At 42.3% G+C, this 21,297-nt stretch overlaps 1 protein-coding gene across 1 annotated transcript; it reads right to left on the bottom strand.

Annotated features, from left to right (window-relative positions):
• Positions 1–4,582: 4,582 nt before the first annotated feature.
• Positions 4,583–20,147, bottom strand: RIOK1 (RIO kinase 1). Its single transcript, XM_040063652.1, has 17 exons — positions 20,011–20,147; positions 18,964–19,159; positions 17,766–17,856; positions 16,696–16,765; positions 15,932–15,974; positions 15,174–15,266; positions 14,334–14,446; positions 14,126–14,206; positions 13,504–13,590; positions 12,767–12,904; positions 12,033–12,136; positions 10,247–10,353; positions 9,554–9,619; positions 7,859–7,978; positions 7,525–7,578; positions 6,291–6,437; positions 4,583–4,790 (listed from the first exon to the last, which is right to left on the bottom strand). The coding sequence occupies exons 1-17, from the start codon at positions 20,079–20,081 to the stop codon at positions 4,680–4,682; spliced, it is 1,692 nt and encodes a 563-aa protein (XP_039919586.1). The 5' UTR covers positions 20,082–20,147; the 3' UTR covers positions 4,583–4,679.
• Between the last annotated feature and the right edge of the window lie 1,150 nt (positions 20,148–21,297).

The raw sequence follows: 21,297 nt of genomic DNA, 5'->3' as shown, positions 1-21,297 counted from the left end.
AATCTGTTCTTATGTCAGTCCTTTGAAAATAAACAGCCACGGAGGGGAGGTGGGGAAGGGGAAGAAAAAACCCAGCAGCTGTCAACAACTCAAACTGCACTTAGGGCTAGAGATTGTGGCAAAATGATTGCTACTTCTTGCTTTACACAAAAGGTGGGTGTTTATGCCCATGAATTTGGAGAGCTGGAAAATTATATACTTAATATTTTTTAAATTCTCACTGTAAGCCTTCATCATATGTACAGGGAGAAAGAAGTCTCCTTGGTGCTTGTCATGTGCCATCTAGAACCTCTTCCTAAACCCAGCATTAATATCATTGTTGCAGGCCTGGCCTGGCCCAGAACAAATTATGCCCCTATGTCCTAAAGAAACTTTCTCCAAGAACTACAAATTCAGGAGAAAAAAACTCCCCACTAAATAACATCTAGGTGCATGTACAACTCCATCAAAATTTATAGGAAGTTATGTAGCTGATTGAAACATAATTACCACTTTTCACATATTAAAGGAGCCTTGGGACTTTCCAACAGCCTGAGCCTGAACTTATTTCTCCCTCTAGAGGACACGAAGATTAGCACAAGGAACATAAGGTCGTGTCAAGACCAGAAAAGTAAGGAGATCCTAAGGCAAAGGGTCGGCATTTTTGCTTTGGAAGTCTACGAGCAGTTCAGACGGACCAAAATTACAACTGTAAAAACAATGAGTCATTAAGTTGTGTGTTTATTTTTACAGCGACGCCCTAGAAAGTTCGAAATAAATTCTGAGTTAACTTTCCGAGTTAACCTGGTGTTCTGGAATCCAGCTCTCAACAGCTCTTCATCATCAGCAGCTCCTCCACTACCTGTGACCAAAACCTGCAGGACGCATTGGTCCTCCGAAAATGTCAGCCTCGCTTCTTTTGTGCCTCGAAGCACCACAGGAGTGACCCTCGCCCGAGCACACAGGCCAAAAGCAAGCATGCAGCCTGCCACAGCTGGTTGTGCATTGTTGCATTGTTTAATCAAAATATTTCAGCATGGAAATCAAATCCCTCTGAGCAAACGTATCCTTGCAAAGCTGCTTTTACTGCCTTCCTTATGGGGAAACTGCATCCACAAAACTCTGCCTGACAATGCCTCGACTGCTACATATAATAAAATATACCCTGTGGAAAAAGCAACAAAGCAATACCAGGCTGGCAAAGACCTCACACCAGAGAGGAAGCTTCCTGCCAACTGCTCAGAGGGCAAACCAACCATAGGGCGCTGCAGAACTTCAGGGGGGTGGGGGGGCTGAACCACCCCCCCCCCCCAAAATCCACCACCTCACTAATGAACTTTTTTGGAACTTAACATATATTATCCATTACCTCCTTCTAGTCCTCTCCCACTGAATCCCAGTGAATGGCTGCAAAGACAGGTCTACTTGGAAAGGCCCTGTAAGATAAGATTAATTGCTTCTGTACATTTTTATCTTTGATAACAGAGTTGTAAGCATTCCCACTCCACATACTTAAGCTTTCCAATGTCACTAAATCTTCTGTCAGATTTCCAGAAATGCATTTTTCCAAGCATCTGACCTGTGCCTGAGAATTTGATGTCTTTCACAAGCTGAGCCCATTCTAAAAAAATTTTTATATATATATATATATATATATATAATTAACAGTATCTCAGATTAGACAGCTAATTTCAAGCCCGTTCTTACCCACACTGGTGTAAATACCACAGGCAGCATTCTGCCACAACCCACCCACAGCTTCCCCTCTGCATAAAGCACTTTATCCTGCCTTTTTAACGCAAATCCTCCTCCACTACTTTAAGCCAGAAAGGAGTATCAAAACAATTGAAAGTTCTGCTTTTGCAGCTGTAAAAATTCCTTCTGACTGCCCGGCAGAACTGGACTCCAATCCATTTTCAGGGAAGACAGAAAACAAAACAGTCTTGCTTTGAAAAACACACCAGACAGTTCTCAAAAGCCCTGCTTGCAGAAACATTCCCAAAGCCTCAGTGACAAAGCAAGAGAGTTTATGGCACGAGGTCAGTAAAGATGTTCTCATTCAAAAGGGGAAAAATAGTAATCTGAATGCTCCACTTTGACACTGGAAAACTCAGTGAGCAGTGGAGAAGAGGAGGAACATGTTAGCAGTGAACAGAAGGGAACTCTCAGTCTTAGGGATAGGTATCACACCTGCATAGTTCAGTCTCACTGCTGCTGTGACATCTCAGGGTCATCTCCTGGCTCCACAGCCTGCCCACAGCTCACCTCTCCAGGGTCTGTTTGCTTGTGCTGTGACATGAGGTGAGCTCCACGATGGAGATTCTTACAGTAGCCCACAAGAGACCTACCAGCAAGTACAGTCCAGTCTTGAGGAGTGGAGGAAGAGGGGGTGGAAGGAAAATTATGGAAGATAAAGAGGAAGCATTAGCTTTGAGCTGGTTTTGTCCCCATTGTTCTTATACATAGAACTGGTATATATAGTAAGACTACTCTGTCTGCACAGGTGCCAGCAGCAGGACACAGCAAAAACACATTGCCATGGCAAAGAGAGTGGGCCTTGTGGGATCCTCATCTCTGGGGGAAAAGTGGGGATAACTGAGTATCTGTGGTAATTTGAAGCTTTTTCTTTAGCACAAGATACAAAGTCATGCCATCCCATCCTCATCCTCCCCACACCCAATCAGACTGGCGCCTCTTGGTAGTTACCTGTAGCATTCTTCAACCATTCTCTTGCTTCAGGGATCACCAGGAAGATGCTTCTGGTTCATGGTTCATGCCCAAAAAGCTCCCCATCCACCCCATTCCTGCAGTCTGCCTCACTTTAGTACCTGACAGGCCTGCAGTGGCCAGGACACATGAACTGCACTCACAGCCCACCTTGACAAGCACATACCCCACTGCAGCAGCCACCCCCAGGCCCTCTGCACTTGCACATGGGCTGTGCTTCACCTCAGGTCCCCTGCTTCTCTGGCTGTGCTTCACCTCAGGTCCCCTGCCAACACCCCGACTTTGTACACCTGTCCTAGAGCAAACACCTGAGGCAGGCAGCTCAGGCTTTGAACAGCCTGCACAGACAGCCCTGCTGCACATCACTGCGAGCGAGGTTCCAATCCAAAATGACAGATTCAGGATCACCTTCCTGCTACGGGACAGCTAGAGCTAGGCAAACCTGATAAGGCTGCGGCGCACGGCCCGGGGGGAAGACAAGGTTATGTGGGCTGGGACATTTCCTCTTCCATCAAGCATACATGAGAGCAACCTCCTTTCTCTGAAGTGTCTCCTCAGGTAAAGGAGATAAACGCGGCCCCGTGGGACACGCTCTGTCTCTGAGGCTTCCCAGCTCTTTGCCAAGAACCAGCACCTATCCCCGTCTTCAGAGCAGCCAGACCCAAAGAGAAGGTGGCTGTCTCTTGTGTCTGACAACCCCTGACTCACACTGATCAGCCATGGACCAGTTTCCTGGTGGAGTCATCCACTGCTGAGCTACACAAAATAAAGCACACACAGCTTCACAGTCACTTATGCTTACCCCACTTCACCAAAAACACCGAGGTCTGCCCAGTGCACAACTTGTTCCTGGGGAAAGGCAACGACTCGGACACAATTCTGCACTCCATCCACAACAACCCTTAGGCCCTACACACACTTCCTGGTGCACGATTTGCATGAATCCCGGCTGCTGCAGCAGATGGGCACACAACAGCTCTGTCAGTCAGCAGGGAGAATCCCCAATCCAATGGGACCTCAAGGACAAAGTGTACAAAGCTGTTACTGTCACCTTCAGCACTGCACTGATGAACACCACCAGTCAGGCTCAGGGCAGCCATCACCGAGGCCACCAAGGCCTGAATAGGTCTGTACATATAAGCAGGAAATAAAGTGTCCATGCTTCTGGCAGCATCTAAGCCCTTGGTGTTACCAGAAAGAGCCATCACCAGTACTCCCTCACCTCTGGATACAGGCCTTGCAAGTCCTCCTTCCTTCACAACCAAGTTAGAGCCTGGCTCCTCTTGTGCCTGATGTAATGCCAATTTCCAAAATGCACGTATTTCATCAGTGTCCCAAAAAACACCCCATTTGCTGAGAAAATGCCAGTCTTGCTTGCCCCAGTAATACTGTCTACACTCACATGAGTACTGTGTGTGAAAGTGCTATCAATCCCTGTGTGGATAGAGAAAGGGAGCAGAGAGAGAGGAAAGAGAGATCTGGAAGCCCTGATCAGTTCCTCTCTTACAAGATCTCTAGCCAAAGGCACCAAACAGGCTGTGAAGGTCAAGCTGGGGATTGCAGCCACGTGTGCACTTGGCCATCAATGGTGATGCAAGCACAGGGAGGCAGCAAAGCCACAATGCCTGCAGGGTTATCCAGAGGGACCGTGAGAGCCTGCAGAGCTCACTTTGCTTCCATACTGTGAAGAAGGCATGGGGAGTAAGAACACAGGAAAGAATCAGTGTGAGTTCTGCAAAAAACTCACTGCACAGGTAAAGAATTTTAGCAGAATGTTAGACTCATTCTTTCCCATCGAGAAACCTGTGTCATACACTCTGTTCAAATAATTACACCATGTCATTAACAAAACCACTCTTACAGTTTATACTGTATGTATATAAATAAAGGATTTTTAATTTTTTAATAAAGAAAAAAGATGGTGGCTGACTAATCCACAACACATCATCCCTTTCTCTAAGCCAAAGCTGATTTTATTTGCCTTTCTTCATTTTTGCAGTCTTTTCTTTCCTCTTCTTCACATGCTTTGGGATTTTGGTCTTTCTCTTTTCTCTTTGGGCTTCTTTAACCATCTTTTTCCTTTCCTGTAAGGAATCAAACACCATTCATTTAAAGCCAGAAGGGAATGAAGAATTTTAAGCAAGTCAATCAACTGTTACATTAACGAGTTAATTAACACGTGACACAAAAATAAGGTTATCAAGATAAAGAAACTTAAAAAATCAATAGGAATGGTGAGGGGAAAGGAAAAAGGAAATGCAGGTTGGGGGTGGAGCCCAGACCTGCACACTGGTAATGACAAGACAAAATTCAAACTAGTTAGAACCTGAGTTTCATGCAACCTTTGAAGAAAATGAACAAGAGGCACTCTTAACTCATGCTATTTACACCCAAGATTACAATAGGCTGCCTGGTCTACATTTTCTGCTACCCACAGGGCTGCTCTAGTATGTGTTTCTATATGTCATGCAAAACTATTGATCCAGTAAGTGCTGATAACTCAGAGCAAGCTCATCAGCAGCAGGACTGGCAGGAAAGAATGCCATGCTACTGCAACACACTGTACCTCTGTGCCAGACACAGAAGGGAAGAGACTCAACTAGAAAACAAGAAGTCAGCAAAGTGGAAGGGGCAGGTAGATAATTGCTGCTAATCAGTTGTTCAACTTACAGCTGAACACACAGGTTACAAAAACCCCCCTCATCTCACACAAAAAGTCCAAACTAAAACCCATCAATTAGGATGAGAGAAGTTGCCAAGACTTCCCTGCTTCACATCTGAAAGGCAGCAGCTCTAGACTGGCAGTGTAGTAGAGTACTGCACTTTCATCTGACACATAAGAAATATATTATCTTACCTCTTCTAGGAAAAAAAAAAAACAAACTAAAATGCAGTGTCCCAAATCTTGAAACCCTTTAAGCCTGCAAATTTCACCCTTTTTGTTGTTTTTTTTTTAACACAGCAAAGGCGGCCAAAAGGCTCTCACTCATAAATGATACTCTGCAGGAAAGCCTCACCAAAACTGAGCATACTGTTCCACAGTTTAGAAAATGAAACCTCAAAAAAACCCCAAATCCCAGACCCTAACCACAATCCCTTTGCTGGACTGCATTACATCTCTTGCCCACAGCAAAGCTAGCCAGCCTGTACTAATGGTACTGCAAAAGCCACTGTGGTACAAACACTGTCACCAAATCTCCAGCTCTACAGATGGAGTGGTCTCAGTTGTCTGGGCAGGAGGTTGATCAGGGACCACAGCCACAAACCTGAACACCAAAGCCTGGAAGAGTAGCCGGAGGGACTGAAAAGCTGCCCGGACTTCACTGAATTCTGCTTTGTAATTCCCTGTAGAGCTCTCTGTTCTAGCTTTGCCTAAGCTACAGAGAGCTGTGTTCTACACTGCTCTACATAAGACCACCTCTAATAAAGCATCCCCAATGAAATTCACTGCCTCTGCTCTTGTTCTCCACAAGAGGAAAGGCCCACAGCTTGTTCAGACAAGAAGAAGCAAGAGCCACTGAGTCTGGATTTTTTTGTCATATAAGCAAAGATGGGAAAAAAGTAACAATTCCCAGCCAGCTGACCTTTTTGTCCATGATAATTTCAGCAGGTTTATCTTTGGGATGTACAGTTTCTTTACAGCCTGAATCAGAGTCCTCTGAGCTGCCACCGTCATCATCATCATCAGAGTCTGTTTCTGAATTGACTGCATCTTCAAGAAGTGCAGGAATCTACAAGATGTATCAATAATTATGTCAAAGCAAAACCCAAGAAACCTAATGAAAGCATACACACACATATATATGCACAATGTATACAACAAAAAAGAAGACAGAATCTGCTGCAAAGAAACCCTTGAGCACTCTGATGCTATCTCCCTTACCACCGCCCTCATTGAGTCTCAAGATAAAGAATGAAAAGTAGGTTAAGGCAAACTAAGAACAAGGAATCTAGATAGTACAACACAGATTCTTTTAGGTCAGGGCTCAAAGCACAGCTGTTATTTGCACTCCCAAACTAATTTCCCTAAGTTAAACAGCAATTTGCTAACATATGTGGAAGCCTATTTTTAATTATCCTTGGATCATGCCCAAATCTATTGGATCATGCCCAAATCTACCTTGGGGGCACTGTATGTATTCCATACTGCAAACACAAATATCTGCACTGGAACATTCACTTATTCTTAAATGAGCCTGAAGACTGTGCTACAGCCTGATCCCATCCATATTTATATTTCCATTTTAAATCAAGAGTTTACACCACAGCTAGAGAGCAAAATAAGGAGGGGGAATCCGCATAGGGCTTCTGCTTGAATGGCATGGCTTCAAGTGATCTGTATCCAACTTCTCATCCAATGTGCTTTTGAGAAGTGTCACTGTCAAGTACTGCAAATACAGTAAGACATAACATTTTATGCCTTATACTGGAGGACTGTTCTTTATGCAATATTACAACAAAGATACCCTGAACACATCAAAACTTGCAGTCATGCAACAGTTTAAATCAATTACATTTTCCATAATCAGGAAAGACTTTCCCTAATCTTCACCTTAACTTTAGAGATCAAGAGATCATGGCCACAGCAAGGATTATAATTTCACTCTCGAGCAACCCAGCATCAGACAGTGAAGGGAAGCAAATTCCGTGTTGTGCAGACACACTGCCATGCCAGACCTATCCTGGACACAAATGGTCACTCTGCACACAAGAGGCTTCTTTCAGGGTGCCAGCTGCAGGAACAGGCATTCTCTGAACTACCTGTGAGCACTTTTCTGAAAATGGCTTAAATGAAGGATTTCAAAACGACTTTTTCACCTTCTGAACACCGGACAAATCCTTCTTCAGTCCTGTCACAGTCTGGTAGAGAATCTGCCCAAGGGAGAGAAGAAGAAATTACATTATCAAATTATGTCTTAATTCTTTGTGCCCAGAGAAAATTACTGTCTAAAAATATATTTAAAGAAATAGAGACCAGGATAAAATCCAGAATGTTAGCACTAAGCACTAACAGGACAATTTTAAAGTATGATACAGATTTAGTACTCCACACCTTGGTAGCAAAGCTTCTGTTTTTGTTTGTTGCTAACAGTTTTCAGTAAGAAGAATTCATATTCCCTTTTTTTTGCAGGGCCTCAGCATGTCCACTCACATTATCTTGCTGAACATTCAACGCCATATCCTCTTCTTTCAATTTCATCATTATGTCCACATCCCTCTCATAGTTTTTAACTTCAGTCAGAGTTCGAGGTATGTAGGCCTTCTTAAACACCTAGTGAAAGGAAACACAGATATACCAATTTACATATAGTGTCATGATGTTCTTCTCTCCTAATTATGCATCCTTAGGAGAGTAATCACAATCAGAGAAACAACAAATGAACGTAGCAGTCATCCACTACCATTTGAACTACAGAGTTGGTTTTGGGTTGGTTATTTTTTCCAGGAGCAGATTTAATATGCAACCTAGACACTATTGATAGATCACAACTAATAGGCTCCTTCCTTAGTGTGACTCACACCAGCCCACTTACAAAATTCTCCAACCATCTCTTAGCCTATTGGAATCCTAAGGTTTTGTATCCTAAGAAATTTTCTAATGTTTTTGTTGTAATGTTTACAATGCTTTCAGGAGGCAACTCCATTGAAACGCACTGCCAGAACTTAATCTCTTTACGCAACAATACACACGTCAACCTACAGTCCAACTCAAGAAATGTTCTTGCAGCAGTACAGTACAATAAAAACTAACTGCAGTATCAACAGCACCCTTAAAATTTGTCACATTTGAAACTGTCTTTCAATAAGCTTATGACCCTACCAGATCAGAGAGATGTGTTTTGCTTCTCTGTTTCATGGAATCAATTCAATCCCAGTACAGATTCCATACAATTCATGATCATCACTGCCCATCTGAGAGCACTGCACAAAGCACAGGCCCCCTCTTCCCCCACTCAGCTCTACTCTTTTGCAAGGGAAGTGGCACAAATTAGTCATGATCACATGGAAAGTCTAAGAGAAATTAACTGAACTTAGATGCTAGGAAACCATCTCTCTTAAAGGTTAGTACCTCATATAAACAAAGGAGTAACTTGCTGGCAGAAGATGGCCTTGCTATCAAACACTAGAATCTGACTCTACAGCTCAGCAGTTTTATGCTGAGGCTACACTGGGAAACAAAAAACCCCATCTTTCCTTGGCAAAGCATGAAGCAGGTAGTGACACCTGCTGAGCTCCAAGACAGAAAAGTCTTGAATAAATCAAGTAGTATTGACCCCCAAGATAAGATGTTTTTGTTGGTTTGGGATTTTTTTTAACTCTTCTGGAACAGTTAAGACTATGATAGAAATGGTTCTATCTTTACATCAAGCATTTCCAGAACATTAACAGCTTTCTGTAACGGACTTGAGATGGCTTCACTTAATGTAAAAGCAGTGGAAGAACTGAATTAGACTGGGAGTGGAGCTCAGGATAGGCAATTTGGCCAATGCACATATCCAAATAGCCTGCTTCTGGGACACCGATCCAAAACCACAGGCATAATCAGATCTCTCTACTCAAGATTTTTGTTAACTAAACCTGAACTGGAGGATACATCAAGGGACCTAGATGTGAGCAAACAAACTGTTTAGGAAATGGAATATTTGCCTTCTAACAGCTTATTGCTGTCAGCTTTTACACATGGCATCCCTTAATACTTCCCATCTCAACTAGGTCAAGACATCTCAGTATCACAATTTTTTGTTTATCATCAACTGTACATTTTTCCAAAACAAACAGAACATTTTTCAGTGTTTAGAAGAGATAAGGTTAATATTAATTTCACAGCAGGAACAGAAATCCTCACTTCTTCATCCACTTTATCTTGACTGGATCTTTCCTCCTCTGTTCTTTTCGATGCTATTTCCATTGCCTAAAGAAATACAAAGCATTGCAAAAAAAGTTATCATCCTTTAGAATCGCACCACTAAGCCTTTAGAATCACATCCAGCAATTCCCATCTGCGTTTCTCCCTGTGCTCCACAGTCACTCACACGCACGCCAGCTTTCCCTATGGGAATGCCTTCAGCGACACCTAATGGTGACCCCGCTGCTGCGAAGCACTGACAGCTGCGGATCAGGATCGTAAGAGAGGGGGAAAAACACATCTGCTGCTCCCCTCAGACCAAACTGTGGCAGGCCCAGCGCGGCTACAGGACATACAACACGACTCTCCCTATGAGCACGATTATATTTCTGCAGAGATCCTCCTTGCCAGAAAGGAAGAGCTAACTTAAAGCATCCTGGTTCTTACAGCACCCCAAACAGACATTTCAGTCTTCATGATTAGACAGACTTTCTGAGAAAACATGCAATGAAAGCAGTGTCACCCTACAATGGTATAAATGGAAAAGACCTATATGCATTTTTGAAGCACTAGCACAACAATGTCACCTGCTGGCTTCCTTATAGTAGGATGTAGAATAAATGAGATGATGGAGCTTGAACTAGCTCTGATTTTATTGTCCTCTTACTCAGTAACAAGGCCATGAGGTCTTACCTTAGACAGGTAGTCATCAATGTTCTCACTTGTGATAGAAGGATCAGTAATAAATTCAAACAGTTCCTTCACTGTCATCACTGCAACATTGTGCTTTTGGAAAAAGTCTGCCAGGAAACAAGGGAGAGACAAAACCGGTAAGTAATTCCACCTAACATATGCAGCTTGGATGTTAAAGTGACAATTCCAGCAAGCCAACAACTCTGATGACTTGGGAAAGTTTTAGCAGCACATTCTACATCATATGGAGCTACCAGATGATTCTTGGCCATCTGAAATAAAACTTCATCTCCCAGATACAACAAATACTAAAAGGAAAAAAACTGCATATATATAAAAGCCAAGACAATCTCAGCAGGATCCTGACTTAACGGAGTACTGGCTAAGAAGTAAAGAATTCAAGACAGGTGTAGTATCTGCAAGGACTAAGATTTAAAAAAAAAAAAAAAAAAAAATTAAAAAAAAAATCAAATAAGGAATGGAGACCTCAAACTTTTGCCAGAGAGAAACAAGTGGCCACTGAAATACAGTACCGCCTCATTACGATCCACCCAAAAGGGGAAGACATACTGGTGTCCCAGAATATTCCTCACTACTACACTCAAAATTGGTTTCTTAAATCAATTATGACCAAATTTATAGGCTGCATTTCTGTTCTGAAAAGCAGCAGTGAGTGACACTGAGGACTGTCTAATAATATTTCCTACTAAAATTCCCGGAGGAACTCTCACTGTGATAAATTAATCATAGAAAGAGTGAAAATGACTTCATTTGGAGACAGCTCTGTGTGCCTATGGAACCACAAATCTCTGCAAAGATCACACTTTAGGCAGAACCAGGTGTCTCTTAGAGTCTCTGTAGAAAGTTTAGACAGAGAAAGTTGCACTGACAGAAAACAAGCGAAAAAGCGAAACAACACCAAAACCACTGAGACACTAGAATGTCTAAGGAGAGTAAGTCAAAAAACATGAATAAAGAGCAAGGGTGCAACTAGGTGAGCCAGAAGGGAGTTACTAGAAATGCATGAACTGAAAAGGAATAAAAGGAAAAAGTTGCATACTGGATACCAAGACATACAGCCTGCACACAGCTCTTTCCTAGTTACGCATCAGACTTTCAAGAGTTTCTGTAAAATAAGAAAAAAGGCAATCTGAAAAGAAAGGGGGGACAAAAGCAGCCATAATGAGAGATTTTTTTTTTTTTTTGTCCTCAGGGACACACCTTATCAGGAGGTGTGTATCTGTTACACAACATGTATATACACACATGAAAACCAAATTCTCAAGAGAAAAACACCATTAAACTTATCAAAATACTATGACAAGTGATAACACCTCTGATTAATTACTCTGTGCCTCCTCTCAGCTTCTCTTAAGTGCAAGGAACTTTGTAACACACAGAAACGTCTTGCCAGCTGAGGCATTCCAGATGTGGATTCAGCTCACAGAAGGAAACACATCAGTACGTCTGCATACTTTTTTAAGTAAGAGAAGCTAAGATTGGGATGAGCACTGCTGCAGACTGGAGTGATCTTAGATCTGTCTTAAGTCTGAGATTCAGCCAAGTGACTCATTTGAGACAGATGATTTCTAGCAAAATAGGCTGCACTACTCTGAACTCAGCATGGTACGCTGCTCCCCGAGAAAGTCACAAGAACATAGAAGAAATATTTTAATGGAATTTTGACACCTTCTACAGTCAGTTACACCTGAGAGAACCTAAGCTGAGTCCATGCTGCTAAGTAAACCAGCTGTCAGAAGGAGGGTTGGAAGTGCAGCCCCCTCACCGTTAACGTTGGCACAGTCCTTGCGCAGGAACTCCAGCGCGTGCGGGTGGTCGTGCTCCACGGACTGAGACACATCAATGATGTACACGTCCCCTCCGTGATACCTGCAAGGAAACCCCACACACAGCTGCATCAGCTCCACCAGACTACTGAGGGGCAGGGAACAAAGCATTCTTCAACCTTAAGAACCAGCAAAATAAAAAAACAAACTCCTAACTTCTTTCTCCAGCATATGCCTTGTATGTTAGGGCCAGGGTGGCTTTTTTCAGGCAATCCTTTCCCTCCTCTACACAAGCTGCGTAATTAAACTTTTTAAAAAATAGTCTGCTCATGAACAAAAAAAGCAGAGAGGCACATGAAAAAGAAAAAAGGAAGAAAGAAGTTATAAAAATATAGCTGTCAAATGATACCTTATATAAAAACAATACCTTACTAATTTTTGCCAGAGTTTACAGGGTTTTTTTCTGGTTGTGGGGTGGTTTTGTTGTAGTTTTAAATTTTTTTTCTATCTTTTTAATGTTTGTTTTGTTTGTTTGTTTGTTTGCCTATTGTTTTTTTTTAGCAGAGAAAGCTCAGATCTGAGTTAAAAGCTACACAGTTAATTAGCTAAGTTACAAAACCCAGCAACGACAGGGACCCCGCCCTCGCTGAAAGGTACATCAGTACTCTCACACAGAGGTTGCCAATGCAAACAGTTTAGATGTCACAATTCAGAGCAAGGATTAAAAACTTACAGCATGTTAAATTCACTGAGATCTGCGTGAACAAGTCTGGCGTCTTGGTACATTCTTCTCATGTACTGGATGATCTGTAGGTATAGCTCCCGGACTTTGGAGTCAGACAACTGAGCATTCTTCAGCAGAGGAGCAGGCCTTGAAATTACCAAAAAAAAAAAAAAAAAAAAAAAAAAAACCAGAAACTAAATACTTTTTCATTCTTCATAATATTCTTTCATCATACCAGCTGCAAATGGTTTAATTGCTGTGCCTGATCCTTTCACTCCCTGAGTGCGTCAAGCAAGTCAGAATGAGCAACCAAGTGCAAGGAGCCAGCAGGAAGGGCAGCAAAACCTTGCTACATGCCTGCTAAAGATTCTGGAGCTTTATTTCCAACAGGAGCTAATTCGGACCATGATACATTTATGTCCATGACTACAAAACAATAAACTATCTTCTTGTATGATTAGCAAACCTTTCCAGCATTAATCTCTGGTTAGATCACTTTACGAGTTAATTTTGCACACAACTGAGGCTTCGGAATCACACAGATTTCCTGCGGTAGTAGCTGACAAATGTCTGGGTCCATTCCACAGATCACATGCACATGTTAACTTTACATGCCTAGAGTAACTGCACGTAAATTCAGAGGATTTGTTTGTTTTGTTTTAATAAACCTTTGGGAAAAGCTACTACTAAATGTAAAAAAAAAAAAAAAACAGACATACACAAAAATTTTTTCTAAGGATACTTACCTATCACCTTTACCAATAAAGCCCATGACAAGCACATGACTCCTTAGCATAATTGGCTCTGGGCAAGGTATCTGGGCTGTATTCAATCTGAAACACAGAAATAAAGCCACAAAAATATTAAAACCAAACTCTATTTGCTTTGCACTAGTGCATAAAGGAGCTCTGCAGCTTTGAACGTAACACAGTAAGAGCTCAGGAAACTCTCCCTTGTGAAGAACAACTAGGAAATGCACACAAAAAGCCACAACCATTTTGACCCTTTTCTAAACATTCCTGTGTCAAAGAATCTTTACACAGTTCAGGTTAATCCTAGATTAACCTGTATCACACAGTGTGCTGCTGCTCAGCAGCAGCTATTTCTAGCTTTTCCTTGCTGTTCAGTCATGTCAGACAGAGTTCAGACACTGAAGGGCTTAGAGCATTAGCAGGAAAACAAAAGAGGACCTTTATTTTTCCCTCCCCTTTTGTTTCTCTCCCATAATGAAACTTAAGACACTTTCCTGAACACTCCAGAAACCCTAAAGGATAGTGATGGTCACAGTCTAGCAAAAAGAGAGCTCCTCCTATAAACTTAAAAGTTTCAGTAACCTCTGCATGACAAAATAAAAACTGGGGAAATCACCTTATTAAATTCCTCATTTCTTTTTCAGCCCATGTCTTCACCATTTTTCTTGGGTTGCCTTTGCAGTATCCATGACGAAATCTTTAAATAAAAAAATAAAAGACAACAGGGACTCTTAGACTGTCAACACAGCATGAGCACCAGTGATTTTAACACCTTTCAAAACAATCCCTCTTCCCCAGTAAAACCAGGCAGCAGTCAAACTCACCTGAATTCACCACTCACATATTTATCCCGATCTTTAAACATCAGAATAGAGGTTTTGTAAATCTTTATTGCTCTGTTCTCTCCATTTGCAGTACTGGCATGATATACATTGGCCTATCAGATTAAAAAGGGAAGAAGTAACATTAAAGAAAAGCTCTTTAAAGCAACATAATCTTCTCTCTTCTCCTCATTCCGACACCTGGAAAAGAGCTGATCTCACCCCAGCCCCTATGCAGCACCCAGCTAAAGGAGACTGCACACAAGGGCAATCCTTTTTCCACAAAAGGCAGCTTACAGGAAGTACAACAATGTACAGGGGTACAACAATGCCCTCAGAATAAAATCAACGTTACACAAGAAAACTCTGCCTCATCCACGCCTGGGAGACTGAAACAAGCCCTTGTGTGAAGGGTTAACTTGAGCCTGTGCACTGTTGAGGCCCTAAAGCATGGCCCAAATGTCTCATATTTCCACCTCTACACAGGGTGGAAGATGTCTTTAATCGGAATTATCTGGGTTTGTATGCTTTTTTAGGCATTATTTAATACTGTGGTTATACATAACTTTGCCGATTTTTTGTTGTTGTTGTTGAAAGATGCAATTAACAACATCCACAAATATAAGATAATATTAAAGCATTCTTAGAAATCTTTCATACTTGGGAAAATTGGTTTCCTTTAACATAAATAAACTTTTTCTTAAGATAACTTCTTACCAGTCAAGCAACATAAAAAATGTGGAACTAAGGCCAAGTATTTCACTACATTTTCTGAGCATCATAAACTTCCACCCAGCTTGCTGAAAAGAAAAAGCCTACTACATTACTTGCAATAAAACTTACTTCTTTCCCTGTGCTGATGCAGCCATTGATTTCTGATATGATACCTCTAGAAAGCATCTTGAACAGAATGATTCGGGTCCTTGGGTCCAACACCTCAGATTTAATACAGAGAAGTCAGCAGAGGAAAAAAAAAAAATAATAGTGCACAGTCTTACTATCATATTAAAGGACCCTTGGCATCAGACTGTTCTCAAGGATCAAACAATAATCTGAATGGCAACCACGCAGAATTTTGCCATTAATCTACAATATTTTACTTTCTCTTCAACTTTTTTTTTCTTTTTTAAACTAAGCGTATGTCTTCCAGCTAACTCTAAAAGAGACAAAGAAATTATGTCCCACCCACAGCTGCCTTAAATGTTTTAAAGTAAGATTTTTATTGGGATACAGATACCGGAACTGAAATAGAACAGCCATGTGGACTCAGGCCAATAATAATTCAGTCTCGCTTAAGAAGAAAAAAAACAAACTCAGCATTTCTCCTTGCTCTTTGGAATTTAATAAAAGCTTAAGATGGAATTCTGCATTACACATATGAACAAATCACAATGTTAAACACAAAAATGAGCTCTGAAATGTTTATGGAATCAAAGTTAACCTTCATATGTGAAAACAAGAAAGAAACAACAGGTCTCCAGCATATCAAGGGAAACGGAATTCCAAAACTCTGTTTCTGCTCTAACTGCTTTTTCACTGATTCCAAAATTCTACACTATTTGCTCCGGTCAAAAGGGAAATTTGATGAACAAAGGACTTACCTGTTCTACTGTTGCTCTGTCTGACTTGTCTTTGACTCGGTACCTAGCAGAAGTGAAAATAAAATGTTACAGTCCCGCATATGGGCTCGGTACTTTGACAGAGCAAACTGTGACATTCTGTGTCAAAGATAAGATGACAGCCTTAAGAAGTAAGGCTTTCAGTTCATACAAAACCAAAGGTTTCTCCTGCAGACAGAGGGATGTAAAGGAAAAAAAAATCAACAAACCACCACCATTAACATCAGAGCCCTTCACTTTTATAGATTATATTCTATCTTCCGCTTTCTCTGAATTATGCTCATTCAGGAGAAAACTGTATCTATCTTAACAACTCAGGGTTATAAGTTCCAGGCCAAAAAAAAAAAAAAAAAATTCTTAATTTCCCTTACCAAATCATCAGGAGGAACTTTCAAAAGGCCTCCAATATCTTTTTAGCTCAGTGTTTTAAGGATTTCTGTTTAGAAAAAAAGAATATCAAAGGGTCTTTTCTAGGGGAATGACACCCATCACTTCTGTCTTACTATACTACACTGTCTTACTATACTATACAACATAATCAGATGTGCTACCAGTGACAAAAGAATCAGAACTCTGGGATGAATCAGACAACTTATTTGGAAACCAAAGAGTTGAAGACCAAAGGGCAAACTGCACATAGACTACTTCTGAACTTCATTTTTCTTAACTTACTCAAACAAGGAAACAAACAGTACACTTCTGGGTTCAAAGTATTAAGTGAAAATAGAAGTATAAGTAATACTCACATGTCTGCTTCCTTCTGTCTAGACTTTTCTGTGACTCTGTTTATAACAGAGTCATCAAAATTTAGCTTATCTGAAACACACATAAGAAGAAATGAAAAAAAAAACCAAAAACCAAAAACAAAAAAAACACCTAAAACCCAAAGGAGTTTCCTACACACCAGGGTTAACCTAGAACTTCTCTGCTTACATTTCCGGGTAGGACTGTAAGGTAACAACACAGATGAGTGAGACAATTCCACAGACTTGGAAATGTGATGTCAGTAATGCCTTTTGGATAACATCTCACCACTGAATTTATCTGTTCTTCTCTTATAACAATCAAATACCATTTTTCTTAACATAATAAGCAAAAGCCTCCCAGATTCTTTTCAACAATGCACTTAAATGGTGCTTGATCAAATGCTGAATGTATAAAAGCTGCTGCATTTGGCTACAAATGCCAGCAGCCCTCATCCTAGCACCACTTTGTTCCAAAGAATAACCCAGCCTCTGATCTCTACCCTGTCAGAAGGTCGAATCACAGCTGCCCCTAGTCCTGACAGGCTGTGCTGAGCAGCCATCTCCATCTCAGGGTAAAAATCAAACCACACCAGCTAGGATGGCAGCCTCTTCACTTAGCACAGGAACTCTGCTCCTGGGAGAGAACTGCTGCATAATGTACCCCCCCTAAAGCTACAGGGGACTGCATTCATTGAGAAAATGCAGTTGTGGTAGCAGCTGTGGGAATGACCAACATCACAACAGAGAGTTGATACCTTCCCTCCACCCAACCAGCTTGTTCCTACAGAGAATCTAGTTAAGAAAGACTTCATGCTGCCTGGAAAAGTCAAGGGGAAAGAAAAAACCCCAGCAAAACAGCCATGTGGTTCTGAAGGCGGAGAGAGGGGTATGACAGCCTGTACATGGAAACTAAAGGCAACTTCAGGTACTCAAAAGCCATTTTTAATCTCTCTGGCAATGGCTAACTCACCCATTCCAGTGAGTTCTGGCTTAACATAAGCAGAATTAGTCTGAGAATGCCGCAGAGTGGTAGCTGTTTAAATGACAGACAACAGTGCAATTATACTCACCTAAATTGATTTTGTGTTCAAATTTTCTTAAAACCTTGCCTGCAGGGGTTGACAGCTTTGCTGAAGAGCAATTAGGCGTCTGTCTATTTGCCTGAAATAAAGGATTTGTTAACATAAATCATGTTCTGTACACAGCCCTCTGAAATTCAAACCATATCATTGGGAAAGTCACCTCAAATGCCTATGCCTAAAGCTGTAAGATGAAAACCACATGGGATATAAGGAAACAGATACAGATTAACACCAGATTTTACTTAAATCAAGAAAAGAAAGTACAGGTAACACAGCAGATAAAATTCTAAAAGTACTCCAAACCAGAGTTATTTTTAGTCTAGGAAGCTACAAATGTGCTCACACAGCACATTTTCTCTCTGGTAAAGGAAGAGAATGGAAGATAGAAACAAGGAATAAAATAAGAGGGGTAAAAATGCACAGGTAATGAACAGAGAAAACTTCCCAAGATTTTGTTTTTTCTTACATGTAGTATTCCCCAAACAAAGCTAACACTTGACCATGATTTCACCATGCTATGCTATGCTATGATCAGCATCATTGATTTATCTCAACTGTTCTGGTAAGTTAGTATCAATAAGGTTTCGAGCCTCTAATGCCCAAGCTGATGTGAGAACTAGCACCCTTCTTACCTTCATGAGTGCTTTTTATTCTGCACAATGCCAGAGTTTCTATGCCAACACCACACACCCTAAATTAATTCACTTCAAGCACCCCCCTCCATTTCCTATGCTTGTATTTTTCTTGGCCTTCTTCATTATTAAGTCAAAAATATAACTAGTTTCCCCCTGGATATGACTAGCTGATAGTCTAAAAATAAATAGAAAGGCTGGGGAAGGTGCTCAGAAACACAGAGGACAAATTTCAAAAAGTAAGGAACGTCTGTAGAGATCGAGGTCAGCAAAGAAAGAAAAGTTGTGAAAGGTAAGGAAGAGAAGGAATCTGCAGTGACAAAGGGAATCCAGCAGCAAGGTTTGAGACAAGAAAATCAAATGGAGCTCTGGCTACAATGTACATACACATACAGCACATCAGAGGAACAGATGCAAATGAATGGGATTCTCTCAAGGAAAAATTTCTGCTTGCATTTGTCCTCAACATAACACTAACAACAAACAAAGCCTCCAGGCTGGCCCCATTTAGCTCTTGGGCACCCTCAAGGCCCAGAGAATAACCTTCAACATACCTGTGGATTACATCCGCCAGCAGCATTGTGGCGCTTCGTGAGTCTTCCCACCTCATCATCCCAGTCCCAGTCTTCATCTTCCTCTTCATCATCGTTGTCATCATCACCATCCCCTTCCTCAGCGTTAACTTCTTCACACGTGCAGTTCTCAGGGACCTCACCCTCTTTACGTGTTCCTGCGTCTTCCGCAGACTCACTTAAAAGAAACACAGATGTCTCTTTAACTAAAAACGATTGTTACAGTTACCAAAAATTCAATACGCTTATCTCCATGAACGATTTTACATTTTCTCTTGTGTTTTAATTTACCGAGTCCAGTTCTGAGGCCCTCTATTCAGGAATGATACTGAGGTGCTGGATCAGGTCTAGGAAAGGGAAATGAAGCTGGTGAAGGGTCTGAAGCACAAGTCCAAAGAGGAGCAACTGAGAGAGCTGGGGTTGTTTAGCCTGGAGGAAAGAAAGCTCATCACGCTCTACAAGTCCCTGAAAGAAGACTGGAGCCACGTGGGGGTCGGTCTCTTCTCCCAGGCAACAAGTGACAGGAAAAGAGGACACGGCCTAAAGTCGCAAAGTTGCACCAGGAGAATTTGGAAGAATTTCTTCACGGAAAGGGTGGTTAGACATTGGAATGGATTGCCCAGGGAGGTGGTGGAGTCACCGTTCCTGCAGGTGTTTAAAGAAGGACTGGACTTGTTACTCAGTGCCATGGCCTAGCTGGCACGGTGGTGTTGGGTCACAGCTTGGGCTCGATGATCTCAGAGATCTTTTCTAACCTGACTGATGCTCCGATTCTGTAATGTCAGTAACGTGTCACGGTTTTCTGCCAGGACAAGTATGTCCCAAAGCAGCACACATTCTGGAAAAGGGAAGCCGAGAGACACACGCAGCCTTTCCTCTCACCTCCTCCAGTCACCGGGCAGCACCACCCGCTCTCCCTTCCCCGCTGCCGGGCGAGTCCCAGGGGCGCTCCCCGTCCCGCTCCGCGTGTTCGCCCGGCCGCGCCGAGCCCCGGCCCCCCCAGCGCCCTCACCCCCGGCGCGCCCTCACCTGTCCGAGCAGTCCGCATCGTCGAACTGCCCCGGCACGACCTGGCTCATCACCAGCGCTCGGTAATCCATGGCCGCGGCGGGCAGGAGGCGGGAACCGGGCGGCAGAACCGGGACGAGCCGGGATGCCCGCGGGACGCAGGCGCCGGCCCGGCCGCTACGGCGCCGCCAGAGGGACCAAAAGCAGCGCGGGCGAGCGCGGCTGGGCCGGATCCGCCACAGCTCCGGCGGCCGCTCCCGTCCCCGCCCGCTTCCCGGGATCCCGCGCGGGGAGAGCCTGGCTCCGCACACGGGGGGACGGATTGCAATGGCTTGTGGTGGGGAATGGCTTTACACTGACAGAGAGTAGGGTTAAATTAGATATCAGTTAGGAATTCTTTGCTTCCAGGGTGGTGCGGCACCGGAACAGGTTGTCCAGAGAAGCTGTGGATCCCCCTTTCCTGGAAGTGTTCAAGGCCAGGTTGGATTGGGCTCGGAGCAAGCTGGTCTGCTAGGAGGTGTCCCTGCCCCCGGCAGGCGGGATGGAACTAAATGATCTTTAATGTCCCTTCCAACCCAAACAGTTCTGTGATTCTATGCATCCCCAGCAGCTGCTGATACATCAACACTGAACTGTGGTATATCTGTATAATATTAAATAATATAGCCTTAAAAATTGTGCATTTTCGAGCCCTCATCTCTTGACTGGGAATGACCATTCCTGCCACAGATTTCTCGTTTTCCTTAGAACACAAGTGATGATCTGTGTCCTCTGTAGTAGATACTGAGAAGTTGGGTTTTTTTTTTGTATACTCTGAAATATTAAATCCCAAACTTTATTAAAATAAAACTCTAATTGAAGCCAAAGGAATTCCAAATTTGCAAGCCTAGCTTGAAGCCATCTTAGCTCCTACCTCCCCTTGCACTGAACAACATTATAATCTATTTATATATTGATATAATGTAGTATTAAGAAAATAAAAGTGAGTGCTGGGCTTTCGCTCTCTAGTACCTAAGGGCAAAGTTTTAAAATGCAGTCTCTTTTTTTTTTTTTTTTGTAGATGGTTTCCCCTTATCTAAATGGCATGTATAAAAGCAATGAAAAACCTGTGATTGTGCAGAAAACATGGATGCTTGTGCAGAGATACTTTTTAAAAAGTTTTAATACAACAGGTGTCATTTGCATCTGCAACACTTCCATAAAGTCATCCCTTTGAGAGTCTCTGTGCTCATTTTCCTCAATACACAGCCACCTACAACAGAAATTGGATTAACATCACCTGTTTACTGGTCTTTTTCTTAGAACCAG

The sequence above is a fragment of the Hirundo rustica genome, chromosome 1, assembly GCF_015227805.2.
Source record: "Hirundo rustica isolate bHirRus1 chromosome 1, bHirRus1.pri.v3, whole genome shotgun sequence".
Taxonomy (NCBI): Eukaryota; Metazoa; Chordata; class Aves; order Passeriformes; family Hirundinidae; genus Hirundo; species Hirundo rustica.
This window is presented reverse-complemented; position numbering and strand designations above follow the sequence as displayed.